Genomic DNA, 21,056 nt, shown 5'->3' on the forward strand with positions numbered 1-21,056 from the left:
ATACACTGGAGCCATGCTTGAAAAATAATGCTTCTAATTTAAGAGAAATAGCAAACTATTTTTGTATGCTTTAAGTTCATTGATACCGTTATTATCATAGTTATAAAATAGAAATGTTGAATTACACACTCAAGCAACAAAGGTGCTTGGAAAGTGTATCACTCAGTTTAATTATTAAGAGTAAGATAATAAAATTTGTATATTCAGGTGTTTGAGTTTATTTTTGCCCCTATCATAGCCCATCAAGTGAATATAGGCACTGTATTTGAGATTTAAAGTTTTCTCTTTAGACTTGTTAATCTCCATAGGTCCCCCTTATTCAGCTGTATAATCTGTATCATATAGATAGAATAAATAGACTGAAATAGCAGTTTTCATAATATGCTCTTCTCATTTGTTAAAAAAATATTTCTTATTCTGTAAAGTAACTAAAAGTCTCCCTACACTGATTTTTTTTTTTCTGGCAAGATATATTGATTTATATTAACTTAGACTTTTCACCATCCTCTGAGGGATGTATGCACACACGTACTTTTATAAGGTTACTACCCTAATACTGGTAAACAGCCCAAAGTAAGAGATTTTGACAAGGGCCCTCTCATTCCTAAATTTCATTTCTTCCGATCAGGATTTCTTGAACAGAAATCTTGTAAGTGGTTTATACCCGGTATGAAATTATCCTAAGAGAAAATATTCACAGCATGTGTGATGTGTGACAACCAGGACTTGGAGACCAAGTTGCAAATTGTACCTCCAGGTTTAGTTGGTGAGTAGCACTTCCGGGTACTTGAGACTAGCTGTCATTCTGTGTAATTTTTTGCCTCCCATCTGCCCCAAAAAACCCAACTGGATCATTGCACCACTGATCCCCAGCTATGGTGATTGAACGGACACAAAGTATTACAAAGTAAATGAACTTCTTCAGAACACCCATCTTTAACTCCTATGATCTAAGCAGCATATGCGTGATAACTTAATGATAATATAGAACCATATACCTTTTTTTATATTTTGAAAATCAGTGCCATTTACTGAGCTCCTATTTTATGCCGGTACCTTTATCTACATTTTCTCAATTTATTATCACACAAATCTTCTCATTTTATAGATGAATTAAGTGGTGGCTTAGAGATAATAAATTACTTGCCCAAGTTTGCACAGCAAGTTAAGAGACAAAGCTGGAATTTGGTCTCCAAGCCCATATTTGTGACTCTGCCCAAAGCAGTTTTTGTTTTTAGTAAGCACTTAACTAAATTTAAAAAAAAATGAAAATCTTTATATCAATTATTATATTTATGTTTATAACTATATAAACTATTTTTTTTAAGTCAAGACTACTTTGCTACTCAGCAATAATAAATTTTGCTGCAACTTCCAAGGATTCCTAGCAGACTTAGAGTCTTTGCTATTTTTCGAAGGAATTAGTTTCTCTCGGCAGGAAACTACTCCAATCTCACGATAAGGTCACAGTAATTAAAAGTGCAGCTTTGCAGCTGTCAGCCTTGCTTTCTTAGAGCCCGTAACCCTTGTAAGTCCTGATGAATTTGGTGACACTTCTGCTTCAGTGAGATCTTTTATATTGGGACTATCCAAGTGGTACCTTGGGTTCAAATTCTAGAGTTTCTGGGAAATTCTTGTGGCCTACCTCCAGTGGTGGAAAGGGCTAAGTCTCCATCCGGCCAAGTGGGGCTGTAGCAGATAAAGCGAGCTCCAGGACTCACGTGAACGATGCCGGGGCAGCAGTGCATCCCCTCCCCACCCTTTTGTGGCTTTGTACCAGTCAAGGTGCTTTGCTGCTGCCTGTCTTTCATGCTGAGATTGGACAAAAAGAAGAAAACCCTGTGCTTGAGGTAATCATCACTTGCTGCTTGCAGTTTGTGAGTGATCGATAACAGCAGGCTGAAGTATTGTGGTAAACATCCCTTTTGTGAAAGCAGCTTTCAGCAATGCACAAATACTCTACCTCGGAGAATCAGCATGATATAAAAAAAATTTTTAGAGCACATATTTAAAGTGAGGTCTTTTTATGTCATTTATTTCATCTTTCTGTTTTCTGTGAATGGTCTTTTCGGCTTTTCTTCTTTGTTAATTATGGTGATTATTCTTTTGGAATTCTATTACAATGTATTCCCCAGTTAAGATCTGTTGTGCTACTTATAGAGTCTAAGGATCACAAAACATTCAATTCTATATTTAAAATGTCTGCATAGCCAACACAAATGGTTGGTATTTGAAAATGCTGAAATATCAATAACTATATTTTATATTTCATAGTTATATTTTCTATATTCTTTTTTGTGGTTAGAGTAGCTCTTTTCAGTGTTTGAATAATTTCTATTGATTAAAGCAATAATTTTCCAACTCTTTTTATATCTGGGATAATTTTTCTGGCAGAACAAAATTTGCCTTAATTATAATAAGGTAATGTATTTTGTGGTTTAGAGCCCAAAAACGTAGGGGGGAAAAAAAGCAGAAGGTGAGGTGGTGAACACTGCCCCCTATTACCAGAGAGCAATTTTATCCTTAATAATGATGCAAAATCAGGTTGGTGATCTCTTCCTGGAACATTTCAATAACTTCAACACTAGGGGTAAGTCTCTTAAATATCATAATAGAGCTCTGCCATTCAGAATTAATTAACCCCCAAAACAAGCTAGTGAAATATTTGGGGACAGCAGATCTTTCAAGGGTGCAATTGCTTCCCCCTTCCTGTCCCTCATATAAAATATGAAAGAACTAAAGATTCTCTCAGTGGAAATAGGAAAAAATATCCAACTATCCTACTGTGAGCTTATGCTGCTTAAATAAAGTATAGTGAATATCTCAGAGACTTCTATACAATTTGGAAATAAAAGTAAAACAAATGAGTGTAATAAAAAGAAAACTCTCAGAAAAATTAAATGCTTATGAGTTTCTCCTGTTTAAAATTTTCAGCCTTGATTAATTCCACAAATTTCATCCAGTAGTTATATTTCCCCCCCAAAAAGAAACCACATGGCTTTCTTGGAGTGTGTGTGTGTGTTTAAACAAACATTTACTATTTTAGTATTATCTAAGCTATATAATAAAAATTCAACGTTCAATAAAATTCAATAATAAAATAAAAACGTTTATTTTGTGGTTTAGAGCCCAAACACTTAAACAAAAAAGTGGAAGGTGAGGTGGTGACCACTACCCCTATTACCAGAGAGCAATTTTATCCTTAATAATGATGCAAAATCAGGTCAGTGAGCTCTTCCTGAAGCTTTTTGACAACTTCAGGATATACTGAGGATTTTTCTGTGAACTTGTTATATACCTCTTTCTTATAATTTTAGATTTCAAAAAGAATGCCTTAGTTGAACATTCAATTTTGGATTTAAAATTTTGTTTTTACATTTTACAAAGGTTCCTATACAGCATTTCTTTCATCTACTCCAATTTACTCCGAAAGGTGACTCCCTGAAGAGACCTGAAGCTACTTAATCAACTGCTTTCTGCTAGTTGGAGATTCTTACCAGCAAAGGAATTCCCCTAGTTATGAGCATAGCTAAGAATAAAATCATGTTAATAGGTGACTTGGTAGCTCTTTACAGACACACACTTAATATGTCTTAAACTTCCAGCACTACATATATAAATAGTTTGGTCATAAATATCCACTTCTGATGTGACCAACCAACTTAAATCATACTTAGTTCTTGTAAACTAAACATTTTAGTAAACAAATGCCAAATAGCAATTGTTGGATTATATGGCAGACTACAAGGTATATACGGTGTGATAGAATATAAGGTACATAAGATAATGTATATCTTCTACTCTGTAGATTTTTATATTGTTACCATGTCTTATATACCTTCATGCAAGAATCCAGAAAGAAATTATTCCCATACTTTCCACCATTATTACATTTTTGAACTCTTAATACAAAATATGGATTTTCAGTTGTAAATATTGAGTCTTACTTATTTAAACGTATACTTAACTGTAACTAAGTGTAATTTTTTCATATATATGCACTTGGAAGTATAATAAACACTTTGCATAATTATAATACTAATGAGCACCCTAATGGGAGAGCCACACTTTATTATTCATAATAACTTTCATTTATTGAGCACATATTCTAATACAGGCACAATGTTAGGAGTTTATGTATTTTCTCTTAAACCTTACACAACTTGAAGAAATAGGTATTGCTAACTCCATTTTGAATAAGAGTCAAGTTCTCTAAGATTACATAATATTTAAGTAGCAGAGATGGGATTCAGCTCAGGCTTTCTGACTCCAAACCTCATCCTATAATCCACTCCTTCTATGCATTATAATTTTAACTCTCTATGGCCAAAATTACAATTTGCAAGTTTAGAAAGAATAATCTAACTTTAAAAAAATCAATATTTTTGCCAGAAGTTATGCTTATATGAAAGTATATCATTTTCCAAAGAATGTGAATTTCAGGAATCCTCTTACACCATCCATTTTTAGCCACACAAAAATATATTCAGTGATTTTACACCATGAAATTGCAAGGTAAATGGACTATATTGATTAGCATCTATTTTGGACGGAGAAGTTTTCTGATCCATCTGGTCCTAATATAGTTAAAAAGAGCTTCATTTTGGGGCACCTGGGTCGCTCAGTAGGTTAAGTGTCCGATGCCTGATATCTTAGGGTGTGAGTTCAAGCCTTGTGTTGGGCTTCACACTGGGCTTGGAGCCCATTTAAAAAAAAAAAGAGAGAGCTTTGCTTTTAAGTCCAGATAAAATATGTTCCAAAATTACTGAATTCAGATCAGAAAATATATGTCACTCAAGTATTTAAGCACACATGGAAGACAGTGCTATTAGATCAGAACAACTTTTCATACCAAGCCTAGACATGACCCAAGATTCCCTCTCAATAGAATATTTCAGCATATAAATTTTTTTTAATGTTGATTCATTTATTTCTCTGTTCATTTATCCTGACTTTTGTCAGGCACTGATTTAAGATCTAATGTACAACAGTGAAGCAAACAAAGCACTTTCTTTTATGGAGCTTTGACTAAAGTGGGTGAAGACTAGCATTAAACTAATTAAATAGAAAACATTACAGGTTGTAATAAATTTTATCTATATTATATAATATGTAAATATATATATATGCATATATTTATATGTTTCTATAAAAGGAGGCTAAAGGGAATAGAGAGGCCTACCTGACATTTGAACAGAAACTTCAGAAATCTGAAGTAAGTGAGGAGCAAACCCAACAAATATACAGAAAAGAGCTTTCCAGGACAGTGAAGAGTGATTGCAAAAGCTCTGAATTAAGAGCATGCTTGTTGTGATCAAGGATTAATGCATAGGTGGAGGTAGCTGGAGTGGAGTGAAATAGGATAAGTGTGGCTGTTGTATAGAGAACCTACTGTAGGGAGATTAAGACGGAAACAGATTGACAAAGATGGAAGCTGATGGCTACAATAATCCAGGCAAAGAAGAAAATAGGCCTAAAGTTTGTAGTGATGGAAGTGGTGAGTCATCATCCAGTTTGGGATTAGTTTTCAAAGGGGGTAAGCAGGAAATGTGTAAAAAAGTTAAAAAAATAAAAACGTTTTGGAAATTTTAGGACCAATGTGTGTTTTAGACACTGATGGAAGGATAGAAAGGGCATTTGTATGTAGGAGTTAAAGTTCAAGGAAGAAATATGAACAGGACTATAGCTTTAGAAGTCCTCCTCATGAAGTTGAAATTCAGAGCCTGGGGATTTAATGAAGCTACCTAGGGAGTGAGTGTAGAGAGTGAAAATGAGACGTTCAAGCAAGAGGTTAAATGTTATGGACCATAAATCCGGAGGAAGACCCAATGGAAGAGCCTCTAAGGAGGCAGTTAGTGAAGTAAGAAGAGAACTAAGAGTAAGAGAAAGATGTGTGCGAAGCCCAGTGAGGCAAATGTTCAAGAGGGAGGAAGAGGTCAATTCTGTCAAATGCTGCTAAAAAGTGGAAAAGATGACGGCTGAGCAATAGCTGTGACAATGAGAAGGTCATTGATGATTTTTAGAAGAGCAGTTTTGGTGGATTAATGGTGAAAAAAGCTTTTGGGTTGGATTAAAGAGAGAGTGAGAGGAGGTGAAAATAGAAACAGGAAGCAGACAACTACAAGAAATGTTTCCACTATGGTGAACAAAGGAATTAGCTGGGATGGAATATGTGTTTTAAATTTTATGCCATCCTGGATATAAGTAGCAGCTTAAAAGTTCATCATGTATGCATTTTCGATATTACCTGTACTTATAAGCATTATTTTTAGTGCTCAATAACAAATCTTTTATAACTCCATATTATTTATTTCTACCATTCCTTATGAAAGTAATTAGCTTTATTGGTCCTTGATAACTTCTGATAAACAGTCCTAATTGGGCACATAGGGGAATGCCATCTGGTTTTCTTTCTCATAGTCTCTTTAACGGATGTTTTTATTATCCGTCTATCACATGGACTAAGCCAGTTGAAAGCAACAGCATTCTTAGTATTCACTAGGAACTCCCAATTAGGAATGTGGGCCCAAGTTTGTAGCCACAAACGTTCTCTTTGTGTTGCCCTTTTTAGTAAAACAACATTCATATAAAAGATTTCCTCCTTATAGGAAAGACAAGCAACAGTGAAAAAGGAAAAAGGTGGTTCCCAGCAGTCAAACAAAGTGACAGATAAGAACAAAATGCAAAGAGCCAACTCTGTGACGGTGGATGGGCAAGGCCTACAGGTATGACTTTTTAAATCCAAATTTGTGTAGCTTTCATATTTGTAATTTCTATGCTCTTACATATGTCCAGCTAGCAACACATTTATTTAATGTGCAGATTAGCTTAACAGAGGACTTCGGAAAGATCTTTATTAATTTATCAAGGTGTCAGTTTTATATTGAATGACAGAGTGACACTCCAATTATATTAATCACTTCTGATTTTATCTGCATTTGAACTCAAGTTGGTAAGAGATCTTTGGTCAATCTGAAGGTCTTGCAAATATCACTAAATATATACATTTTTTATATGCATTCCTATTATTTATGTACAAGTTTACTTTCTTCATATATATTGCTTATATATTTGGAAGAGTCATTTTGCTGGCAAAAAGATGTCGAGGAAAAACTAAAATGAATTTCGTGTGTGGATACTTTTGTTCCTAAGTAAATAATAAAATAAAGGATTTATTATGATTTATCCATATCTTCTGAAGTTTAAATTCAAAATTGAAAGTCCTTATATATTTCTAGTTTAAGTAAATACAGGTAGCTCAAAATCATGATTTTAGTACTTTAAAAACCTTTAACATCCCTAGGATGTCCAACATCAGGAGTAAGATTTCTTTCAGTCTGCTTTTGAGAGATTCTGTAGATTGTATATATTGTATTTATTTGCCTCTGTTCCTCACTCCAATGTAAAAACAATCAGTGAAGTTGACTGCATCAATGAAATTGTGAGCTCATTTTTTTTTTTTGGCTTTTTTACCTATACATTTCTCTCTTCTAATTTTCATTTCCTTTCTTTATCAATATTCTTCAAGTTTCATGTTCTCCAGGAAAATTTACTGACCACTTACCAAACAAAAATATATTTTTATCATATAGTTGCCTTCAATATACATAACTTCATATATTTTCATTTATTATTTTATCTGTGATATGATGGATTGTGTGTTTTATATCCCTTAATTTGGAAGCAGAGTTCAGAGCACATAGTAGTTGCCTGAATGCATGTTTCTTCATTATTTTGAATATCACATTGAATATTTAATAATAATTGCTTAAATATTGATAACCAGATTACTGATTTGTTCTGATTTAATAAAACACATTGTGAATAGAAAATTTTTTAAGAATTACTAAACTCAAATCTAAAAAGAGAAAATTCTAAATGATAAAATTATTACATTGGTTAGAAAGTTTAGAAATTAATTATCAAAAGAGTAAATCAGGATCTACATTTTTCGGTAGTCATCTCTGTATGTTTATCAGTCTCGTTGAGAGACTCAGATATGAAGTCTATCCACTTTGATAGCCAAAAAAAAAAAAAAAAGATGGCAAAAAAAATTTAAGTGGTCCTGTAAAATTTTTAGTGAAAAAAATTTATAAATTTCATAATTCAGTTGCAAATATTGCTTAAATCTTCGGTCACTCTGAGTTCCAGTGGTGAAAATATCAGAAAAGAAAATTAATTTTAAAATTCAAGTCCATTGCACACATGGCTAGACATTTCTCAACATGAAAGGGAAACATGTACTCTTTGTTAAACAGTATATGCTAGACACCATGATAATATGTTATGCCTATGAAGTAAATGAATCCTCTCAATAAACATATGAGATAAATACTCTTAGTTCTCTCAATAAACATATGATAAATGCCATCATTATTATCACCAATTTCAAAATGTTCAAAGGTATAGTTATTCCCAGGGCCTCACAGTTAGTCAGTTTGTAAAGTCAAAGTTTAATAAGGACCATCTGGCTCATAGTGTATACGTCTTACTCCTGCAATACCCAGTCTCCTTGGGCAAAAAAGTTTTAACAGGTATATAAATGCTAACTTTGTGACTACCTTGTTCTGACCACCTGCCTTTCTCAGTGAATATACTCCCATCTCTCAAACCAAATAATAACTTTTCCTAACTTTCTTTTGTATATGAATTTATCTGGTAAAGTTGTTAGTAAGCACAGGGTAGACATCAGCCCTTATAAAACAGCATCAAATAAATACCATGATTATTATCATCATAGTTTTTTTGAATTTTAACTGTTGGTTTATAATCATGTGCAACAATCTGTTTCACCTCAGCAGAATGGACTAAAATATGATAGACATATGTATTCACATAATTTTGAGGAAAATGTAAAAAAGGTAAAAGAATCAATTATTGGATCACTAATGCAAAGTAGAAAAATAAATAAATTTTGTTGTGGTAATCAATTTTAAAATTATAAAATGGTTGTTCTTTATCAGGAAAGGTAAAAAGATAGGCCAGAAAATTAATTTTTCTGTGGGTTTTAAAAAATGTATATCATGAAAAAGCATTGAGTTGCAGCCTGGTTTGCATATAAGTCCCTGACAGAAGAGATCTACACTGCTTAAAGAAGACTATTAATCATAGTTAAGCACATTCATCTTACTTCTTTCCAGCTAACCAGCATAATGATCAGGATTATTATTTCTAATTAGAGGAAGTAATAGATCATGTATAACCTTAGGATGAGTCTCATTAATTAACCCGGGTCCTAGGGGACTTCAAATAGAGGTGGTTAGGCACTCTGTCTTTGTCACTGCTCACACCATAGGTTTACACTTAATACATATGATCAGATGTAATTGAAACTATAATTTCTAACATGCACGAGATGTAAAAATGCAGATAACTATTCACATGTGAACAAACAAGTGACGAACCATTGTGTAAACTGTATTAAACTGAAGTTATCTTGTCCCGAATTATTCTCTGAGAAGGATTTCCAAATGAAAGGGTCACTAGAGAACCAAAAAGTCTGGTCTGTAATATTCCTAACACTAGAAAAAAATGGGGAACCTTTATATTTAAACACCTAAAACTGAGCCAGTGCCATCCCCTACCACAACTGCGTCTCCCTGTTCTTATTGTCTTTATTTGCAATATCTCATTCTTATAATCACCAAGACTGTAAACATATGTGTGTGTGTGTACTTTATACAATATATAGTATGTGTATACAATTAGTTCCCTTTATTTGATTGATGTGTGTATGTGCATACATATGTGTGCATACGTGCCTGCCCCTTGACTAGGATCCTCAAGCCAGTTGCTCTTCCATAATTAGCTCTTCATTGTCATTTAACTCCCCAAGTCCAGAATTATTATTTTACACTTTAATACAATATCCTTTAAACCGAGTCCCTGTTCCCAACTTATAATGTGCTAGATTATAAATAATATGGAAAAAATGGAGCTCAGTAATAAGTGTCAGGACTGAGAGTTAGAGTTGTCTCTAATTTTTAAGTAACATGGCTAGATTGGGCCTCATTAAAATGTGATATTTGAGTAAAGACTTACATGAGGCCTTTGGTCTGTGAATATCTAGGGGATGGGCAACCCTAAGACAGGCGCATGCCTGGCAAGTTCTAGGATCAACAAGAACTGCATGGTTGGAGCAGGCTGAGCAATATGGAAAGTGGTGAAGAGTACTTTAGAGAGGTAATAGAAACTAGGTGCTACAGAGCCTTCAAGGTCTGCATACGAACTCTGACTTTCCATCTGAAAGAGATGGCGAGATATAACATGATCCTGACTTAAATGTTGAAAGGCTTACCCTTGTTGAGGTTAGATTGTTAGGGAGCAAAGAGTCAAGTTTGGAGACAGCCACCAGTTATTTAGGGTTTATAGGGTGGAGGCACATCCAGCGTAGAGCAGGGGAGGTAAAGAGGTAGATTCTCCATATATTTTGAAGAAAGTCAACAGGATATGCTGATAGATTAGATACAGGGTTTATTAGAAATTAGGGATTTAGGGACATCTCTTTAGATGTTTGGCTCATTCACCTGAAATGATAGAGTTGCCATTGACTGAGATAGAAAAGGGTCTAGGTGAATAGGTTTTGGAGAGAAATTTCTGTTGCCATTAGACATCTAAATGGAAATGTTTAAGTAGGCAGACAGATACGTGAATCTAGAATTCAGAGCAGAGGGTAGATATAAATTTAGAAGTGAAAGGTGTATTGATGGCACTTAAAACCATCAGATAAAATGAGATTACCAAGAGAGAGTATATAGAGAAAGAAATTGTTAAACTGGGACCCAAAACTATTATGACTCAAGTCCTGCCTTTTAATATTTACTATCTGAAATAACCCTTTTATGTGAATAAATAAGTTTTCACAGGATTAGCTCTTTCTCTATAGAGAAGAATCCAGTATAAACTGTCACATCTTGGAAAGCCCTTTGTATCCAATTTATAACCATTCTTCAAGTTTTCAAGTGTCTTGAACATTTTTTCCCTTTGTCAATATTTTCTGTGCTATACTGTAATCCCTATCTCAACGTATCTTAAAAACTGGTCTGAGAAGCCCAGGGCTCCATGGAGATGCCTCAAGCGTGATGGTGGGATGATGGGAGGCTGAGAGTAGGTTCAGGGCTCATTCATGTTTCAGGCAGAGCAACTTACCTTTGTTCTGTCTTATATACTGTTCCACTTAAGATTATTTCAAATGCTGTATAAATATTTACTTCCAAGAACAAATAGGTTTAGGCTGACAGATGTTTTTAGTATATGTATGTTTTAGTTTTCCCTCTCATTCCACCAAAATCTGTAACAAAAAGGGTACAATATTTTAGGACAGCAGTAAGTCAGTGTTCAAAATGACTGTATTTTACGTTATTTCAAAACTTTGTATGCAGTAAAAATTGAAAATTCATCATATTAAAGATTATATCAGATATAGTTCAAAGAGAATTAGTAAACTTGAATATAAGATTGATATATTAGTGCTATTTAATTCCCGGATCCCATTCAGGTTTTACCATTTGTCTCAGTAATGGCCTTTATAACACAAGCAGCTAGTACAGAATCATGTAAATTCCCTGGTTTTGACAGTTGTGTTGTGTTTATGTAAGAGAATGGTCTTGTGTATAGGCTACTCTAAAGTAAACAAGAATGATAAAATATCATTTTGGCAACTTAGTCTCAAATGGCTCAGGGAAAAAAAAGGTAATTTGAACAGTCCTTTTAACTTTTCTGTAAATTTGAAATTGTTTTAAAGTATAATAATAAAAATATCACTTCAAAATATAAAAAATTATTGTAAGATACTTCCAAAAAACTTTATTCATCGAAATCAGATATACCAAGTTTTGGAAACTAAGAAAATTTGTATTCTTTTAACCTCCTTATTTTCAGTATAAATGATTTGCATTGCAATACAAATTAGCTCTGCTAGACTGAATTCTGAATTCTGTAAATTAGTCTTACCTGATTTTGATCTCTCTGGAAAACAAAATCTGGAATCAAATAGATTGAATTAAGTAATTGACATATCACATCTAGTAATACCTGTGTTTTCTCCTTATCTTAGACTCTTTAAGTTACAGAAGGATTCACTGAAAATGATTATGCCTTTACTCAATAAAGAGAATAACATAATGTAAAATAAAAATAAAATATATAGAGTATCTTCAGGGATTTTGATATCAAGTTTCTGTTCCTCACTCAGGATCTAGAAATATTTACAAGTTTGATGAAGTATAAAATTTCTGTGGCTGGTTCCATCTGTATTCAGTTCTGTGCTCTTATGGATCTTGTCTTTCATACCAATTATAATTAGGATATGCCACGTGTAACAGGGAAACAAAAACAAAATAAAACGTAACAGTGGTTTAGACAAGATATGCATAAATTTTTCTCTCATGTAAATAAAGTCCAGAAGTAGGATTTTCAGGAGCAGGGCTAGTAAGACAGTTCCACATTTTTATCAGGGCTGGTACTATCTTTCCTATCCTCGATCTGTAGTATCTTTAAGATCCCCTCATTACCAAAGATGGCTTCCAGTCCTTATAATATGGAGTTTCATGCTGGCATCCAGAGGAAGATGCCTAGAAGCTCTCACTCTTCTTTTGTAAAGAGCATATCTTGAGTTTCCATAAAACACTTCTGCATTAGTTAAATTGGGGTGCTATAATAAAGTATCATAGGTGGGTGGTGTAAACAACAGACATTTATTTATCACAGTTCTCAAGGCTGGAAAACTCAAGATCAAGGTCACAAGTTAAATTTTATTCTGAGTCCTCTTCACTTGGCTTTTAGATGGCAGTCATCTTTCTGTGTCCTCACATGACCTTCTTTTTGTGTGTTCGGATGCGGGGGTAGATCTTTCTTTTATAAAGGTACTAATCCCATGATGAAGCTCCCACTCTTATGACTTCATCTAACTTTCCTTGCTTCCCAGAGGCCCTGTCTCCAAATACCACCACACTGGGGGGGTATGGTTTCAACATAAAATTTGGGGAAACACAATTCAATCTATAACAACTTCCAATTATAAACAAAATATAGACACATTTTTTTTTCTACTTAAGACTATTTATTTGCATTCTTATATGGCAAGACACAGAAAGTCACACCTTCTTAAAGCTCTTCAAAAGAAATACATATTTAAATTCTGCAACCAGCAGCAACAGTTTCCAAGATACAGGTGTGATGGGAGCTGCCAGTCTTTCAAAATTACCCTTTGGCCAGGGTTCTTTTACTAAAGATGACAAGGAATATGTGATAGTAGTGATAATAGCAGTCTTTGACAGTAAGATCCTTCTCCTTACTTCAGGAGTATTAGTGCACAAAGTAGTTGCTTATTTTTAACTTGTCAGACTTGAAAATGACTGTGCAATACTGCAGGTCTGGTGCTGTGAAATTCAAAAATCCTCAAATTTACTTTGCTGGATTGGCTTTCTTTCCTTCTTTCTCCCCTTCCTTCCTTCCTTCCTTCCTTCCTTCCTTCCTTCCTTCTTTACTTCCTTCCTTCCAAGATTTTATTTATTTGGGAGAGAGAGAGCAGGGGAAGGGGCAGAGGGAGAAGGACAAACAGACTCCCCACTGAGCGTGGAGGCAGATGTGGGGCTTGATCCCAGGATGCTGAGATCATAACCTGAGCTGAAAGCAGACGCTTAACCAACTGAGCCACCCAGGTGCCCCATGGATTGGCCTTTTTAAAATAGCAACAAAGTTTAGCTGAATTTTAAAGCTTTTTGAATGGACATTGAAAAAGATGTCAGATTTGCCTAAAACCTTGACATTTCTAGTATAACACCATTAAATGATCCCTTAATACCAGAGTCTCAGTGGTGCTGATGTTTAATCACATGTCATCCCTTAAATGTAGAATGTCTTAGGTCAGGAGTTTTATCTAACATCATTATCAATGGGGCTCTATTCCACAGTGTCTGGTAACCTACAAATAGATACCTAAAGTTTTCAGTGTTTTATTTTTATGTAGTCTAATTTTGTAAGCCAAATTTGTGATAAGAAGATAAATGAGGAAAAGATGGCCTGGTGATTTTATTTTTCCTGCATTTCCTTTTGGAATATTTGACTTCTGTCACTTGTAGAGCATCATCATTCTTCTAAATTTGCTCTTTATCTAAATTATCTTTCATTTTTCTAATGTATTTGACCTTATTTATCCATTTATCCACCTCTAAAAATGACATCTTCATTTTTGGATTTTGGAATCCTCTATAACCCTTTTTCTAGTGGGATATTTATTTGATGGTAATAATGTGCACCATAGAACATAATTGTTCTGTAGCTTGGTACTGACCTTTATTAATAAATAGTTATGATGCCTTTAAATATTCCAATAAATATGTATTTCTGAAAGGCCTTCCAAAACACATTTTCAAATAAGTTGTTAATATTGGAATTCAATATAATCTAATTTGTTTTAATAGAATGGTAAGCTGAATGTTGAGTTTGGGAAAGATCAACGTTTTGCTAAAAACCTTTATTTACCTTGAGATTCTCATCTTTATTTAATAATAAGGAGTAACTGGGTGCCTGGGTGGCTCAGTCAGTTAAGTGGCTGCCTTCGGCTCAGGTCATGATCCCGGGGTCCTGGGATCGAGTCCTGTATCAGGCTCCTTGCTCAGCGGGGAGCCTGCTTCTCCCTCTTCCTGCCAGTCCCCCTGCTTGTACTCTCTCTGTGTCTCTATCTCTGTGTGTGTGTCAAATAAATAAATAAAATCTTTAAAAAAAAACTTAAAAAAATAAAAATAAGGAGTAACAATTCAAATTAAGTGAAAAACTCAACTAAAATCCACATATGTTAGCATTCCTTCTTTTGCATGTGCAGACTTTAAGAGTTCTATCTGATTTTATAATTGGTTGAAAAATAAATCGAATGCAAGTCTTTAACTAAAGTTGTGCTTTAATGTTTCTGTATTTTAGCTTTTAAATGAGGGGAGAACGGCAACGCTGTAAGTCAGTAGCTTAACCTGGTAGGCACTTTCTATATATTAATTGAGTGAGCAGATTTAGTTCAGGAGAGATCTGGGAAGTTACTACAAACCCAGCTCATCTGTCTTACCTCCTAGCTGAATTAGAGCTAAACCAGGAACAAGGAACTTCTGTCCTCTTTACAGAGGAAAGTAAAGTGGAGACAGAGACAATAGATAATAATGACAACAAGTAGAGTAAGAGTAGAAAAATTAAGAATATTTTAATATATTATAACTAATGTGAAGATTTTAATATTTCCCCAGTGCCTATATACTCATTAGAAAAATTACATTTCACCTAAGATTGGAGGAAAATATATTAGAAGAATATTTTAATTTATGTTGTTTAAACAAACAGGAAGAAAGGACATCGTATGTTTAAATGGGTGTTTTTGTCTCATTACATATTTTGAATACTTTCTAAGAGAGAAATTCATAGCAATAAAGGATACCTTGAATCTACATTCAAAAAGTAAACTGATCTAGAACTTTTCAACTTAATGTTAAGAGGGCTCCAGTAGTTGCATATTTTGTTACTAAATATTTTTTGTCAAACCGTATTTAGATGGGATTTATATAGTGGTAGATTGAAAAGGAACACTTGTATTTAGAATCTACTTATTAACATTAAACTCAGGTAAAATGCGAGAGTTCTTCTTTACCCCCCTATTGAAAACAACTTCACCTCCCCACACACCAATAAAGAGCTATCACTTTATTTGATTTCTTTCTTTTCATGGTGTGTTTCACTGCTGACCGTGTATTTGTTTGTTTATTGTCTATTTCTCCATTAGAATATAAGCTCCACTAGGACAGGCACTTTTTCTTATTCAACCAAGAAACCAGCAGTGACGAAAGCAGTGCACGGCATAGAGTAGGAGTATCACCAATTTACAGATTCCTGTTTAGCAAACAGACTTAATTAACCGGCCGTCTACTGCCCAAGCAGGGAAAGAAAGCATTGAGGAAACATTGTGTAGAGGGGGACAGTTAGGCTGAAAGAGACCTCAAACCATCTTACTGAGATTCTAATTGGTAAGTGATTTGGCAGATGGATTCCACGCAAGCCACAAAGCTCTAAAGTAGGTGTTGTCTGTAAAATCAAGGCTCTCTATCATTTGATCCCTTTCCTCTAATCTTTTTTTTCTCCCACTGTATTCTGCTTTATTCTGGCTGCTTTACTCACTGTCCCACAAATTGTACCTTTTGCTTTCATCTCATGGCTATTCAAACACCATTCCCTCTTCATAGCTGCCTTTCTCTCTGCCCAATACCTAACTAGACCCTCCCTCTCTTTATGGAGTGAATGCCTGTTAATATATATATATATATGGTCAAAGCACAGGGTTTAACTGAGTTGCTGAATAGATCTACCTGTCTATCCATCCGTATTACAGAACATAAGAGCCATATTCTTCAAATTGTTAATTGGTGTTTCATGAATTAGAAATAACAAGGGTCCTCTTCATAGATAATGTGAATAATTTGTCCATCTATCCAACTTTTCTTCTAGATTACTCCTGTTCCTGGTACTCATCCACTTTTAGTTTTTGTGAACCCCAAAAGTGGTGGGAAGCAAGGAGAACGGTATGTTTTTAGAAATCAGGTTTCTGTGTCATATGTATATAAAAAGATAAACTAAAATTACAGTATAAAAACATTTTAATACATTTTTCCTTATGGTTTACAATTTTAATGTCAAATAACTAATTCTAGCATCTATGTGTAATATATTGATATGATCTCCTTATTTTTGCAGTTCAAATATTAATATAATAATGGCCTTTGTAGATATTTTTATTATCATATGTCAGGTATCTGAATTCTCTCTACCCTACCTATCACCCATAACCCTTAACAAAAAGCATTGCATATAGCATGGCTCCATAAATACTGTTGAATGAAAATTGGTTCTCTAAATGCTCACCAAGACTTCAAGTAAATCATCATTCACTAGTGAGGAGCAGAATTTATGTCCAGCTTCTAGACAAATTACATTATAATGATTTTCTGCATGTGTGTTTTTGGAGTACATGACGCCATATGTCCTGGAGGCTCACAATATATTTAATCTGAATTATAATGAGTTGCATTATCAGGTTTCCCAGTATATTGGCAAACAACACAAAATTTTCATTTTTGTAATAAATTAATGGTTAAATCAAAATATTTAATAAAAATCTGAAAATCACCACATTGAAGTATAAATCTTATGTGCTTCTTAAAAGGGGTGTTATAAAAATGCAGTTGCACCTGCTTTAATAATTTCTAGAAGTCTTTACTAATCTCAACCCAAAAATGAGCAATCAAATAAAACAATTCATATAAACACTATGATAATAAAAAAGGAATTTCCATTGTGGTTCATCAAATAATCAAGTTTTTGAAAGTTGAAATGTTTTCATGATAAGTGGAATTTTGTAATTTCCTTTCCTACTATCTAACTTTCCAGCTTTATTTCAATGAAATGAAGAGCGCCATTCATTTTCCAATCAACAAAATATTATTTCTGCTTAGGTTTTTTCCTTTATTAACATATAGTTTATAGTTTTTCACTCTGCTAAACATGATAGAAATTATTTTAAATAAACAGTGACTTAATTAAAAATATGTATATTGTTTTATTGAAGAGAATAGGTGCCTCACTTTTAGAGATACAAAATAGTAAATAATAATGCTTAAGTGATTTTCTCCTTTACAATGTATAGTCTGTCAACTTTATATATTATGGATATTTGGGAAAAAAGTAAACACTTCACACAGAATTAGATAAGAATTGAATTTATGTTGGAAATTAGAAACAAATGAAGTATCAAGAGGAAAAAAGAAAGAAAAGGTGTATTTTCAAAAGATATTCTCCTCAAATTAGAACATGGATCATGCAGGACAAACCTTAATTGAATATCTGACTTCCCCTTCTCCCATTAAGAAAAAAATTCATAGATACACTAAAGTCACAAGTAAATTAAACTTAATGGGAGGAAGGGATTTGAGTGCTCCTATACGTACACTCCACTTATGTTTTGTTCTTCATACATGAACAGGGACCAATCAAAGTCAAAGGAAATGTAAATATGTAAGCATGTAAAGGAAATCTATTATGACTGCAAATATAAATTTTCTTGAGGGAATAAGACTCATCTTTCACAAACAGTGATATTCCATTCAGGATTTCCTTTAAAAATATTTGGGTTTCGTGACTTTCATATGTTAGATAAGTAGCAAAAGTTTACAAAATTATATATTCATACAGAGTTTCCCATACCAGTCAACAGGTGTGAAGATGTTCACATAGCATTCATTCATTCAAACAGCAACCCCTGAGTAAATCCAAACTCTGCTAGGAACTGGGTCTAAAAGACCTAGAATACAGCCACGCAGGGAGGCAGGCACTAACAGATACACCACAATATCACAGGTGAATGCTAAACTAGAAATGTTTAAAATAAAGGTGCTGTGGAAGTTCAGAGGAAGAAAGGCTATCTTATCTGAAGACTGAGAAGTCTTTGGACAAGAAGTCGCTTTTGAGTTGATATAAGTAGATGGTTTCCAGGAGAAGGAAAGAGAAAGATTTGTGAAAGGGTGCGGTATTTTTAGGGGACCAAGAGATAATCACTAAGGTTAAAGTTCAAGGAAAAGGAAGGGAAAGAGAAGACATAAACTATTTTAAATATAATAAAATATTTTTTATTAGAAATAATTTGACCCTAGGAACTTTTCATCATGGAAACAACATGGCTATACTTAGCTAGCCCTATGTAAAAGGGCTGGATATGCCAAGATTATATAGAGAGAATTGCCAGGTTTAATAGACATTACTGTTAGAAGGTACAGGACTGTTCTCCAATCGGGTTCAGATGCTGGGGGAAAAAAAGTACTGAGAACGACTCTTAGGATCTTTCTTTCTTTCCTTCTTTCTTTTTTAAAGATTTTACTTATTTATCAGAGAGAGAGAAAGAGATAGGCAGAGGGAGAAGCCGGATCTCTGCTGAGCAAGGAGCCCAATGTGGGACATAATCCCAGGACCCTGGGATCATGATCTGAGCCAAAGGCAGACGCTTAACTGACTGAGCCATTCAGGCATCCCTCTTAGGATCTTTCTTGAGACACTAATTCATATAATTAATCAAGAATGTGAGGTTATTGCAGATCTGGGAGTGGGGTGATATAAACAGATACTACGTAGTGAATTTAGACAGTTTCTATCAGTAAAGATAGTCTGAATGTGTTTGTAAAATATATGGTGATATTTTTACATTTATGTAAAAACTAACTTTTAAAAACTAAATATATTCCTTCATTTTTAATATTTAATCTAAGAATACCAATATGAGATGTGTATCTATTTAGAATCAATTGTGTTGCATTTGTTGTATGATTGATTTCTTTTAGAAAAAAATGAATTATTTAATATGTACCCATTGAAACCGTTTAGCAATTGTGTGAACTGTCTGATCAGATGATTGTTTATGTGAAATAATTAAGCAGATGAGGTCACATTCTTTGATTACATCCATGGCATACAACATGTACAGTCCCATTTTATACGTGGGATAGTTTTCATATTGATTAGATTGGCCCAATAACCTGTAAACTTCACAAGGATCAGTTAGGAGAAGGTATGTAAGTAATTTTATTCTGATAGTCCTAAAAAATGTATTTGAAATCTAATTAGCTAAATAATCTTCAAAATCAGGATAAGCAATATTCTAAATGCATATCCATATGCAAATATGGAATGCAAATATCACTGTTTCTAACTTATAAGTTTTATTGCCTTTTTATTGGCTACTAAGCCTCTTTTTCAAAGAATGGTTAAATTCTTACTGAGCTGTTATACTTCTAATATTATTAATGTAAAATTTATCAAATATATTTAGTTACAACCATTATATAATTATAACATTAAGAGGGGCTAGTTATTTAAAAATTGGAGAGTATCACTAAATTTCTTTTTTTTTTCTTTCCCTATTTTCATCTTTATAGAATTTATAGAAAATTCCAATATCTACTAAATCCTCGTCAGGTTTACAGTCTTTCTGGAAATGGACCAATGCCAGGGTAAGTCCAAGGATAATATTATTACTGTTGATTCATTTAATATTAATTAATGAAATAAACAGCCTGATGTGCCTAGAAATAATGTTATTTGAGTACAGCAGCCAGACTAGTGTACATAAGAACAATGAGTATCAACTGTATAAGAGTAACCAGTGCAGATGCTGTTTTCCCTTCGAAGTGTGGTGAAGTACTCCTCTCCTAGTATTACTACGACTGCTACTAATAATAATCACACAAGACATTTGCTGGGTACCCAATCATCCAAACCATCTGTTTGAAGAACCACTGCCTTTTCTTTTCCTTTTTAAACATAGAGGATTTACTATAGAGAAAACGCTAGTTAACAAAGAATAGAAATCATAATATGATTTTTTCATTTACTACTTACAAAATCTAGTGACTACCACTTTTTTACAAGACACTTTATTATTAGGTAAGACATAGCTCAATAAACTTATTTTTTCCAACAGTAACCATGTACTTTTACTACCACAAGTATATGCTGAAATCAATCATCATTAATTTGGCCTAGTTAATGGACTAATATCATCTTCCACTGACCTGTTTTCTCTCTATCAACTTGAGTAAACATGAGACCAGATGAAGTAGAAGGAAGCTCTATAACGCTTACATGAGCCTCTTTATAAACAAAAAACGACAACAGCAAAAAACATCAGTGTGATTAAAATAAGTTTTCTAGGTTCTTCTCAGAAACTAGAAACCAGATCTTGAAACCGGACTCTTTTAATTGCTCAGAATAATGTTGAATAGATGTAAGTAAAATACAATTAATTAGCACAGACTCCTGCAGGATATTCATCTCTCTCTTCCACTCCCTGCTACCTGCTGTTCAGTGCCAGGTGAGCCACGATCTGCAGAACCCCTTTGCTGGAGAGGCAGGATAGGCATAAGCTTTTAGTTCAGAACAGTGTCTTTGTCAAGCTCCAGACTCCAGAATCTAATGGATCATGAGCAGATTATTGGCTGTTGGAGGCACATGCAGGAAGTGCTAATCTAGAGAAAGCC

At 33.8% G+C, this 21,056-nt stretch overlaps 1 protein-coding gene across 7 annotated transcripts in view; it reads left to right on the plus strand.

Moving 5' to 3' along the window:
* Positions 1-21,056, plus strand: part of DGKB (diacylglycerol kinase beta) — a 604,621-nt gene that overhangs the window by 181,355 nt on the left and 402,210 nt on the right. For all 7 annotated transcript variants that reach the window (XM_040644224.1, XM_040644226.1, XM_040644228.1 and 4 more), the window contains 3 exons: positions 6,609-6,725; positions 16,483-16,556; positions 19,956-20,030. In XM_040644224.1, coding sequence (XP_040500158.1) covers positions 6,609-6,725; positions 16,483-16,556; positions 19,956-20,030 — 266 coding nt within the window. The remainder of the gene's footprint in view (positions 1-6,608; positions 6,726-16,482; positions 16,557-19,955; positions 20,031-21,056) is intronic.

This window comes from Ursus maritimus, unplaced genomic scaffold (assembly GCF_017311325.1).
Source record: "Ursus maritimus isolate PB19 unplaced genomic scaffold, ASM1731132v1 scaffold_3, whole genome shotgun sequence".
Taxonomy (NCBI): Eukaryota; Metazoa; Chordata; class Mammalia; order Carnivora; family Ursidae; genus Ursus; species Ursus maritimus.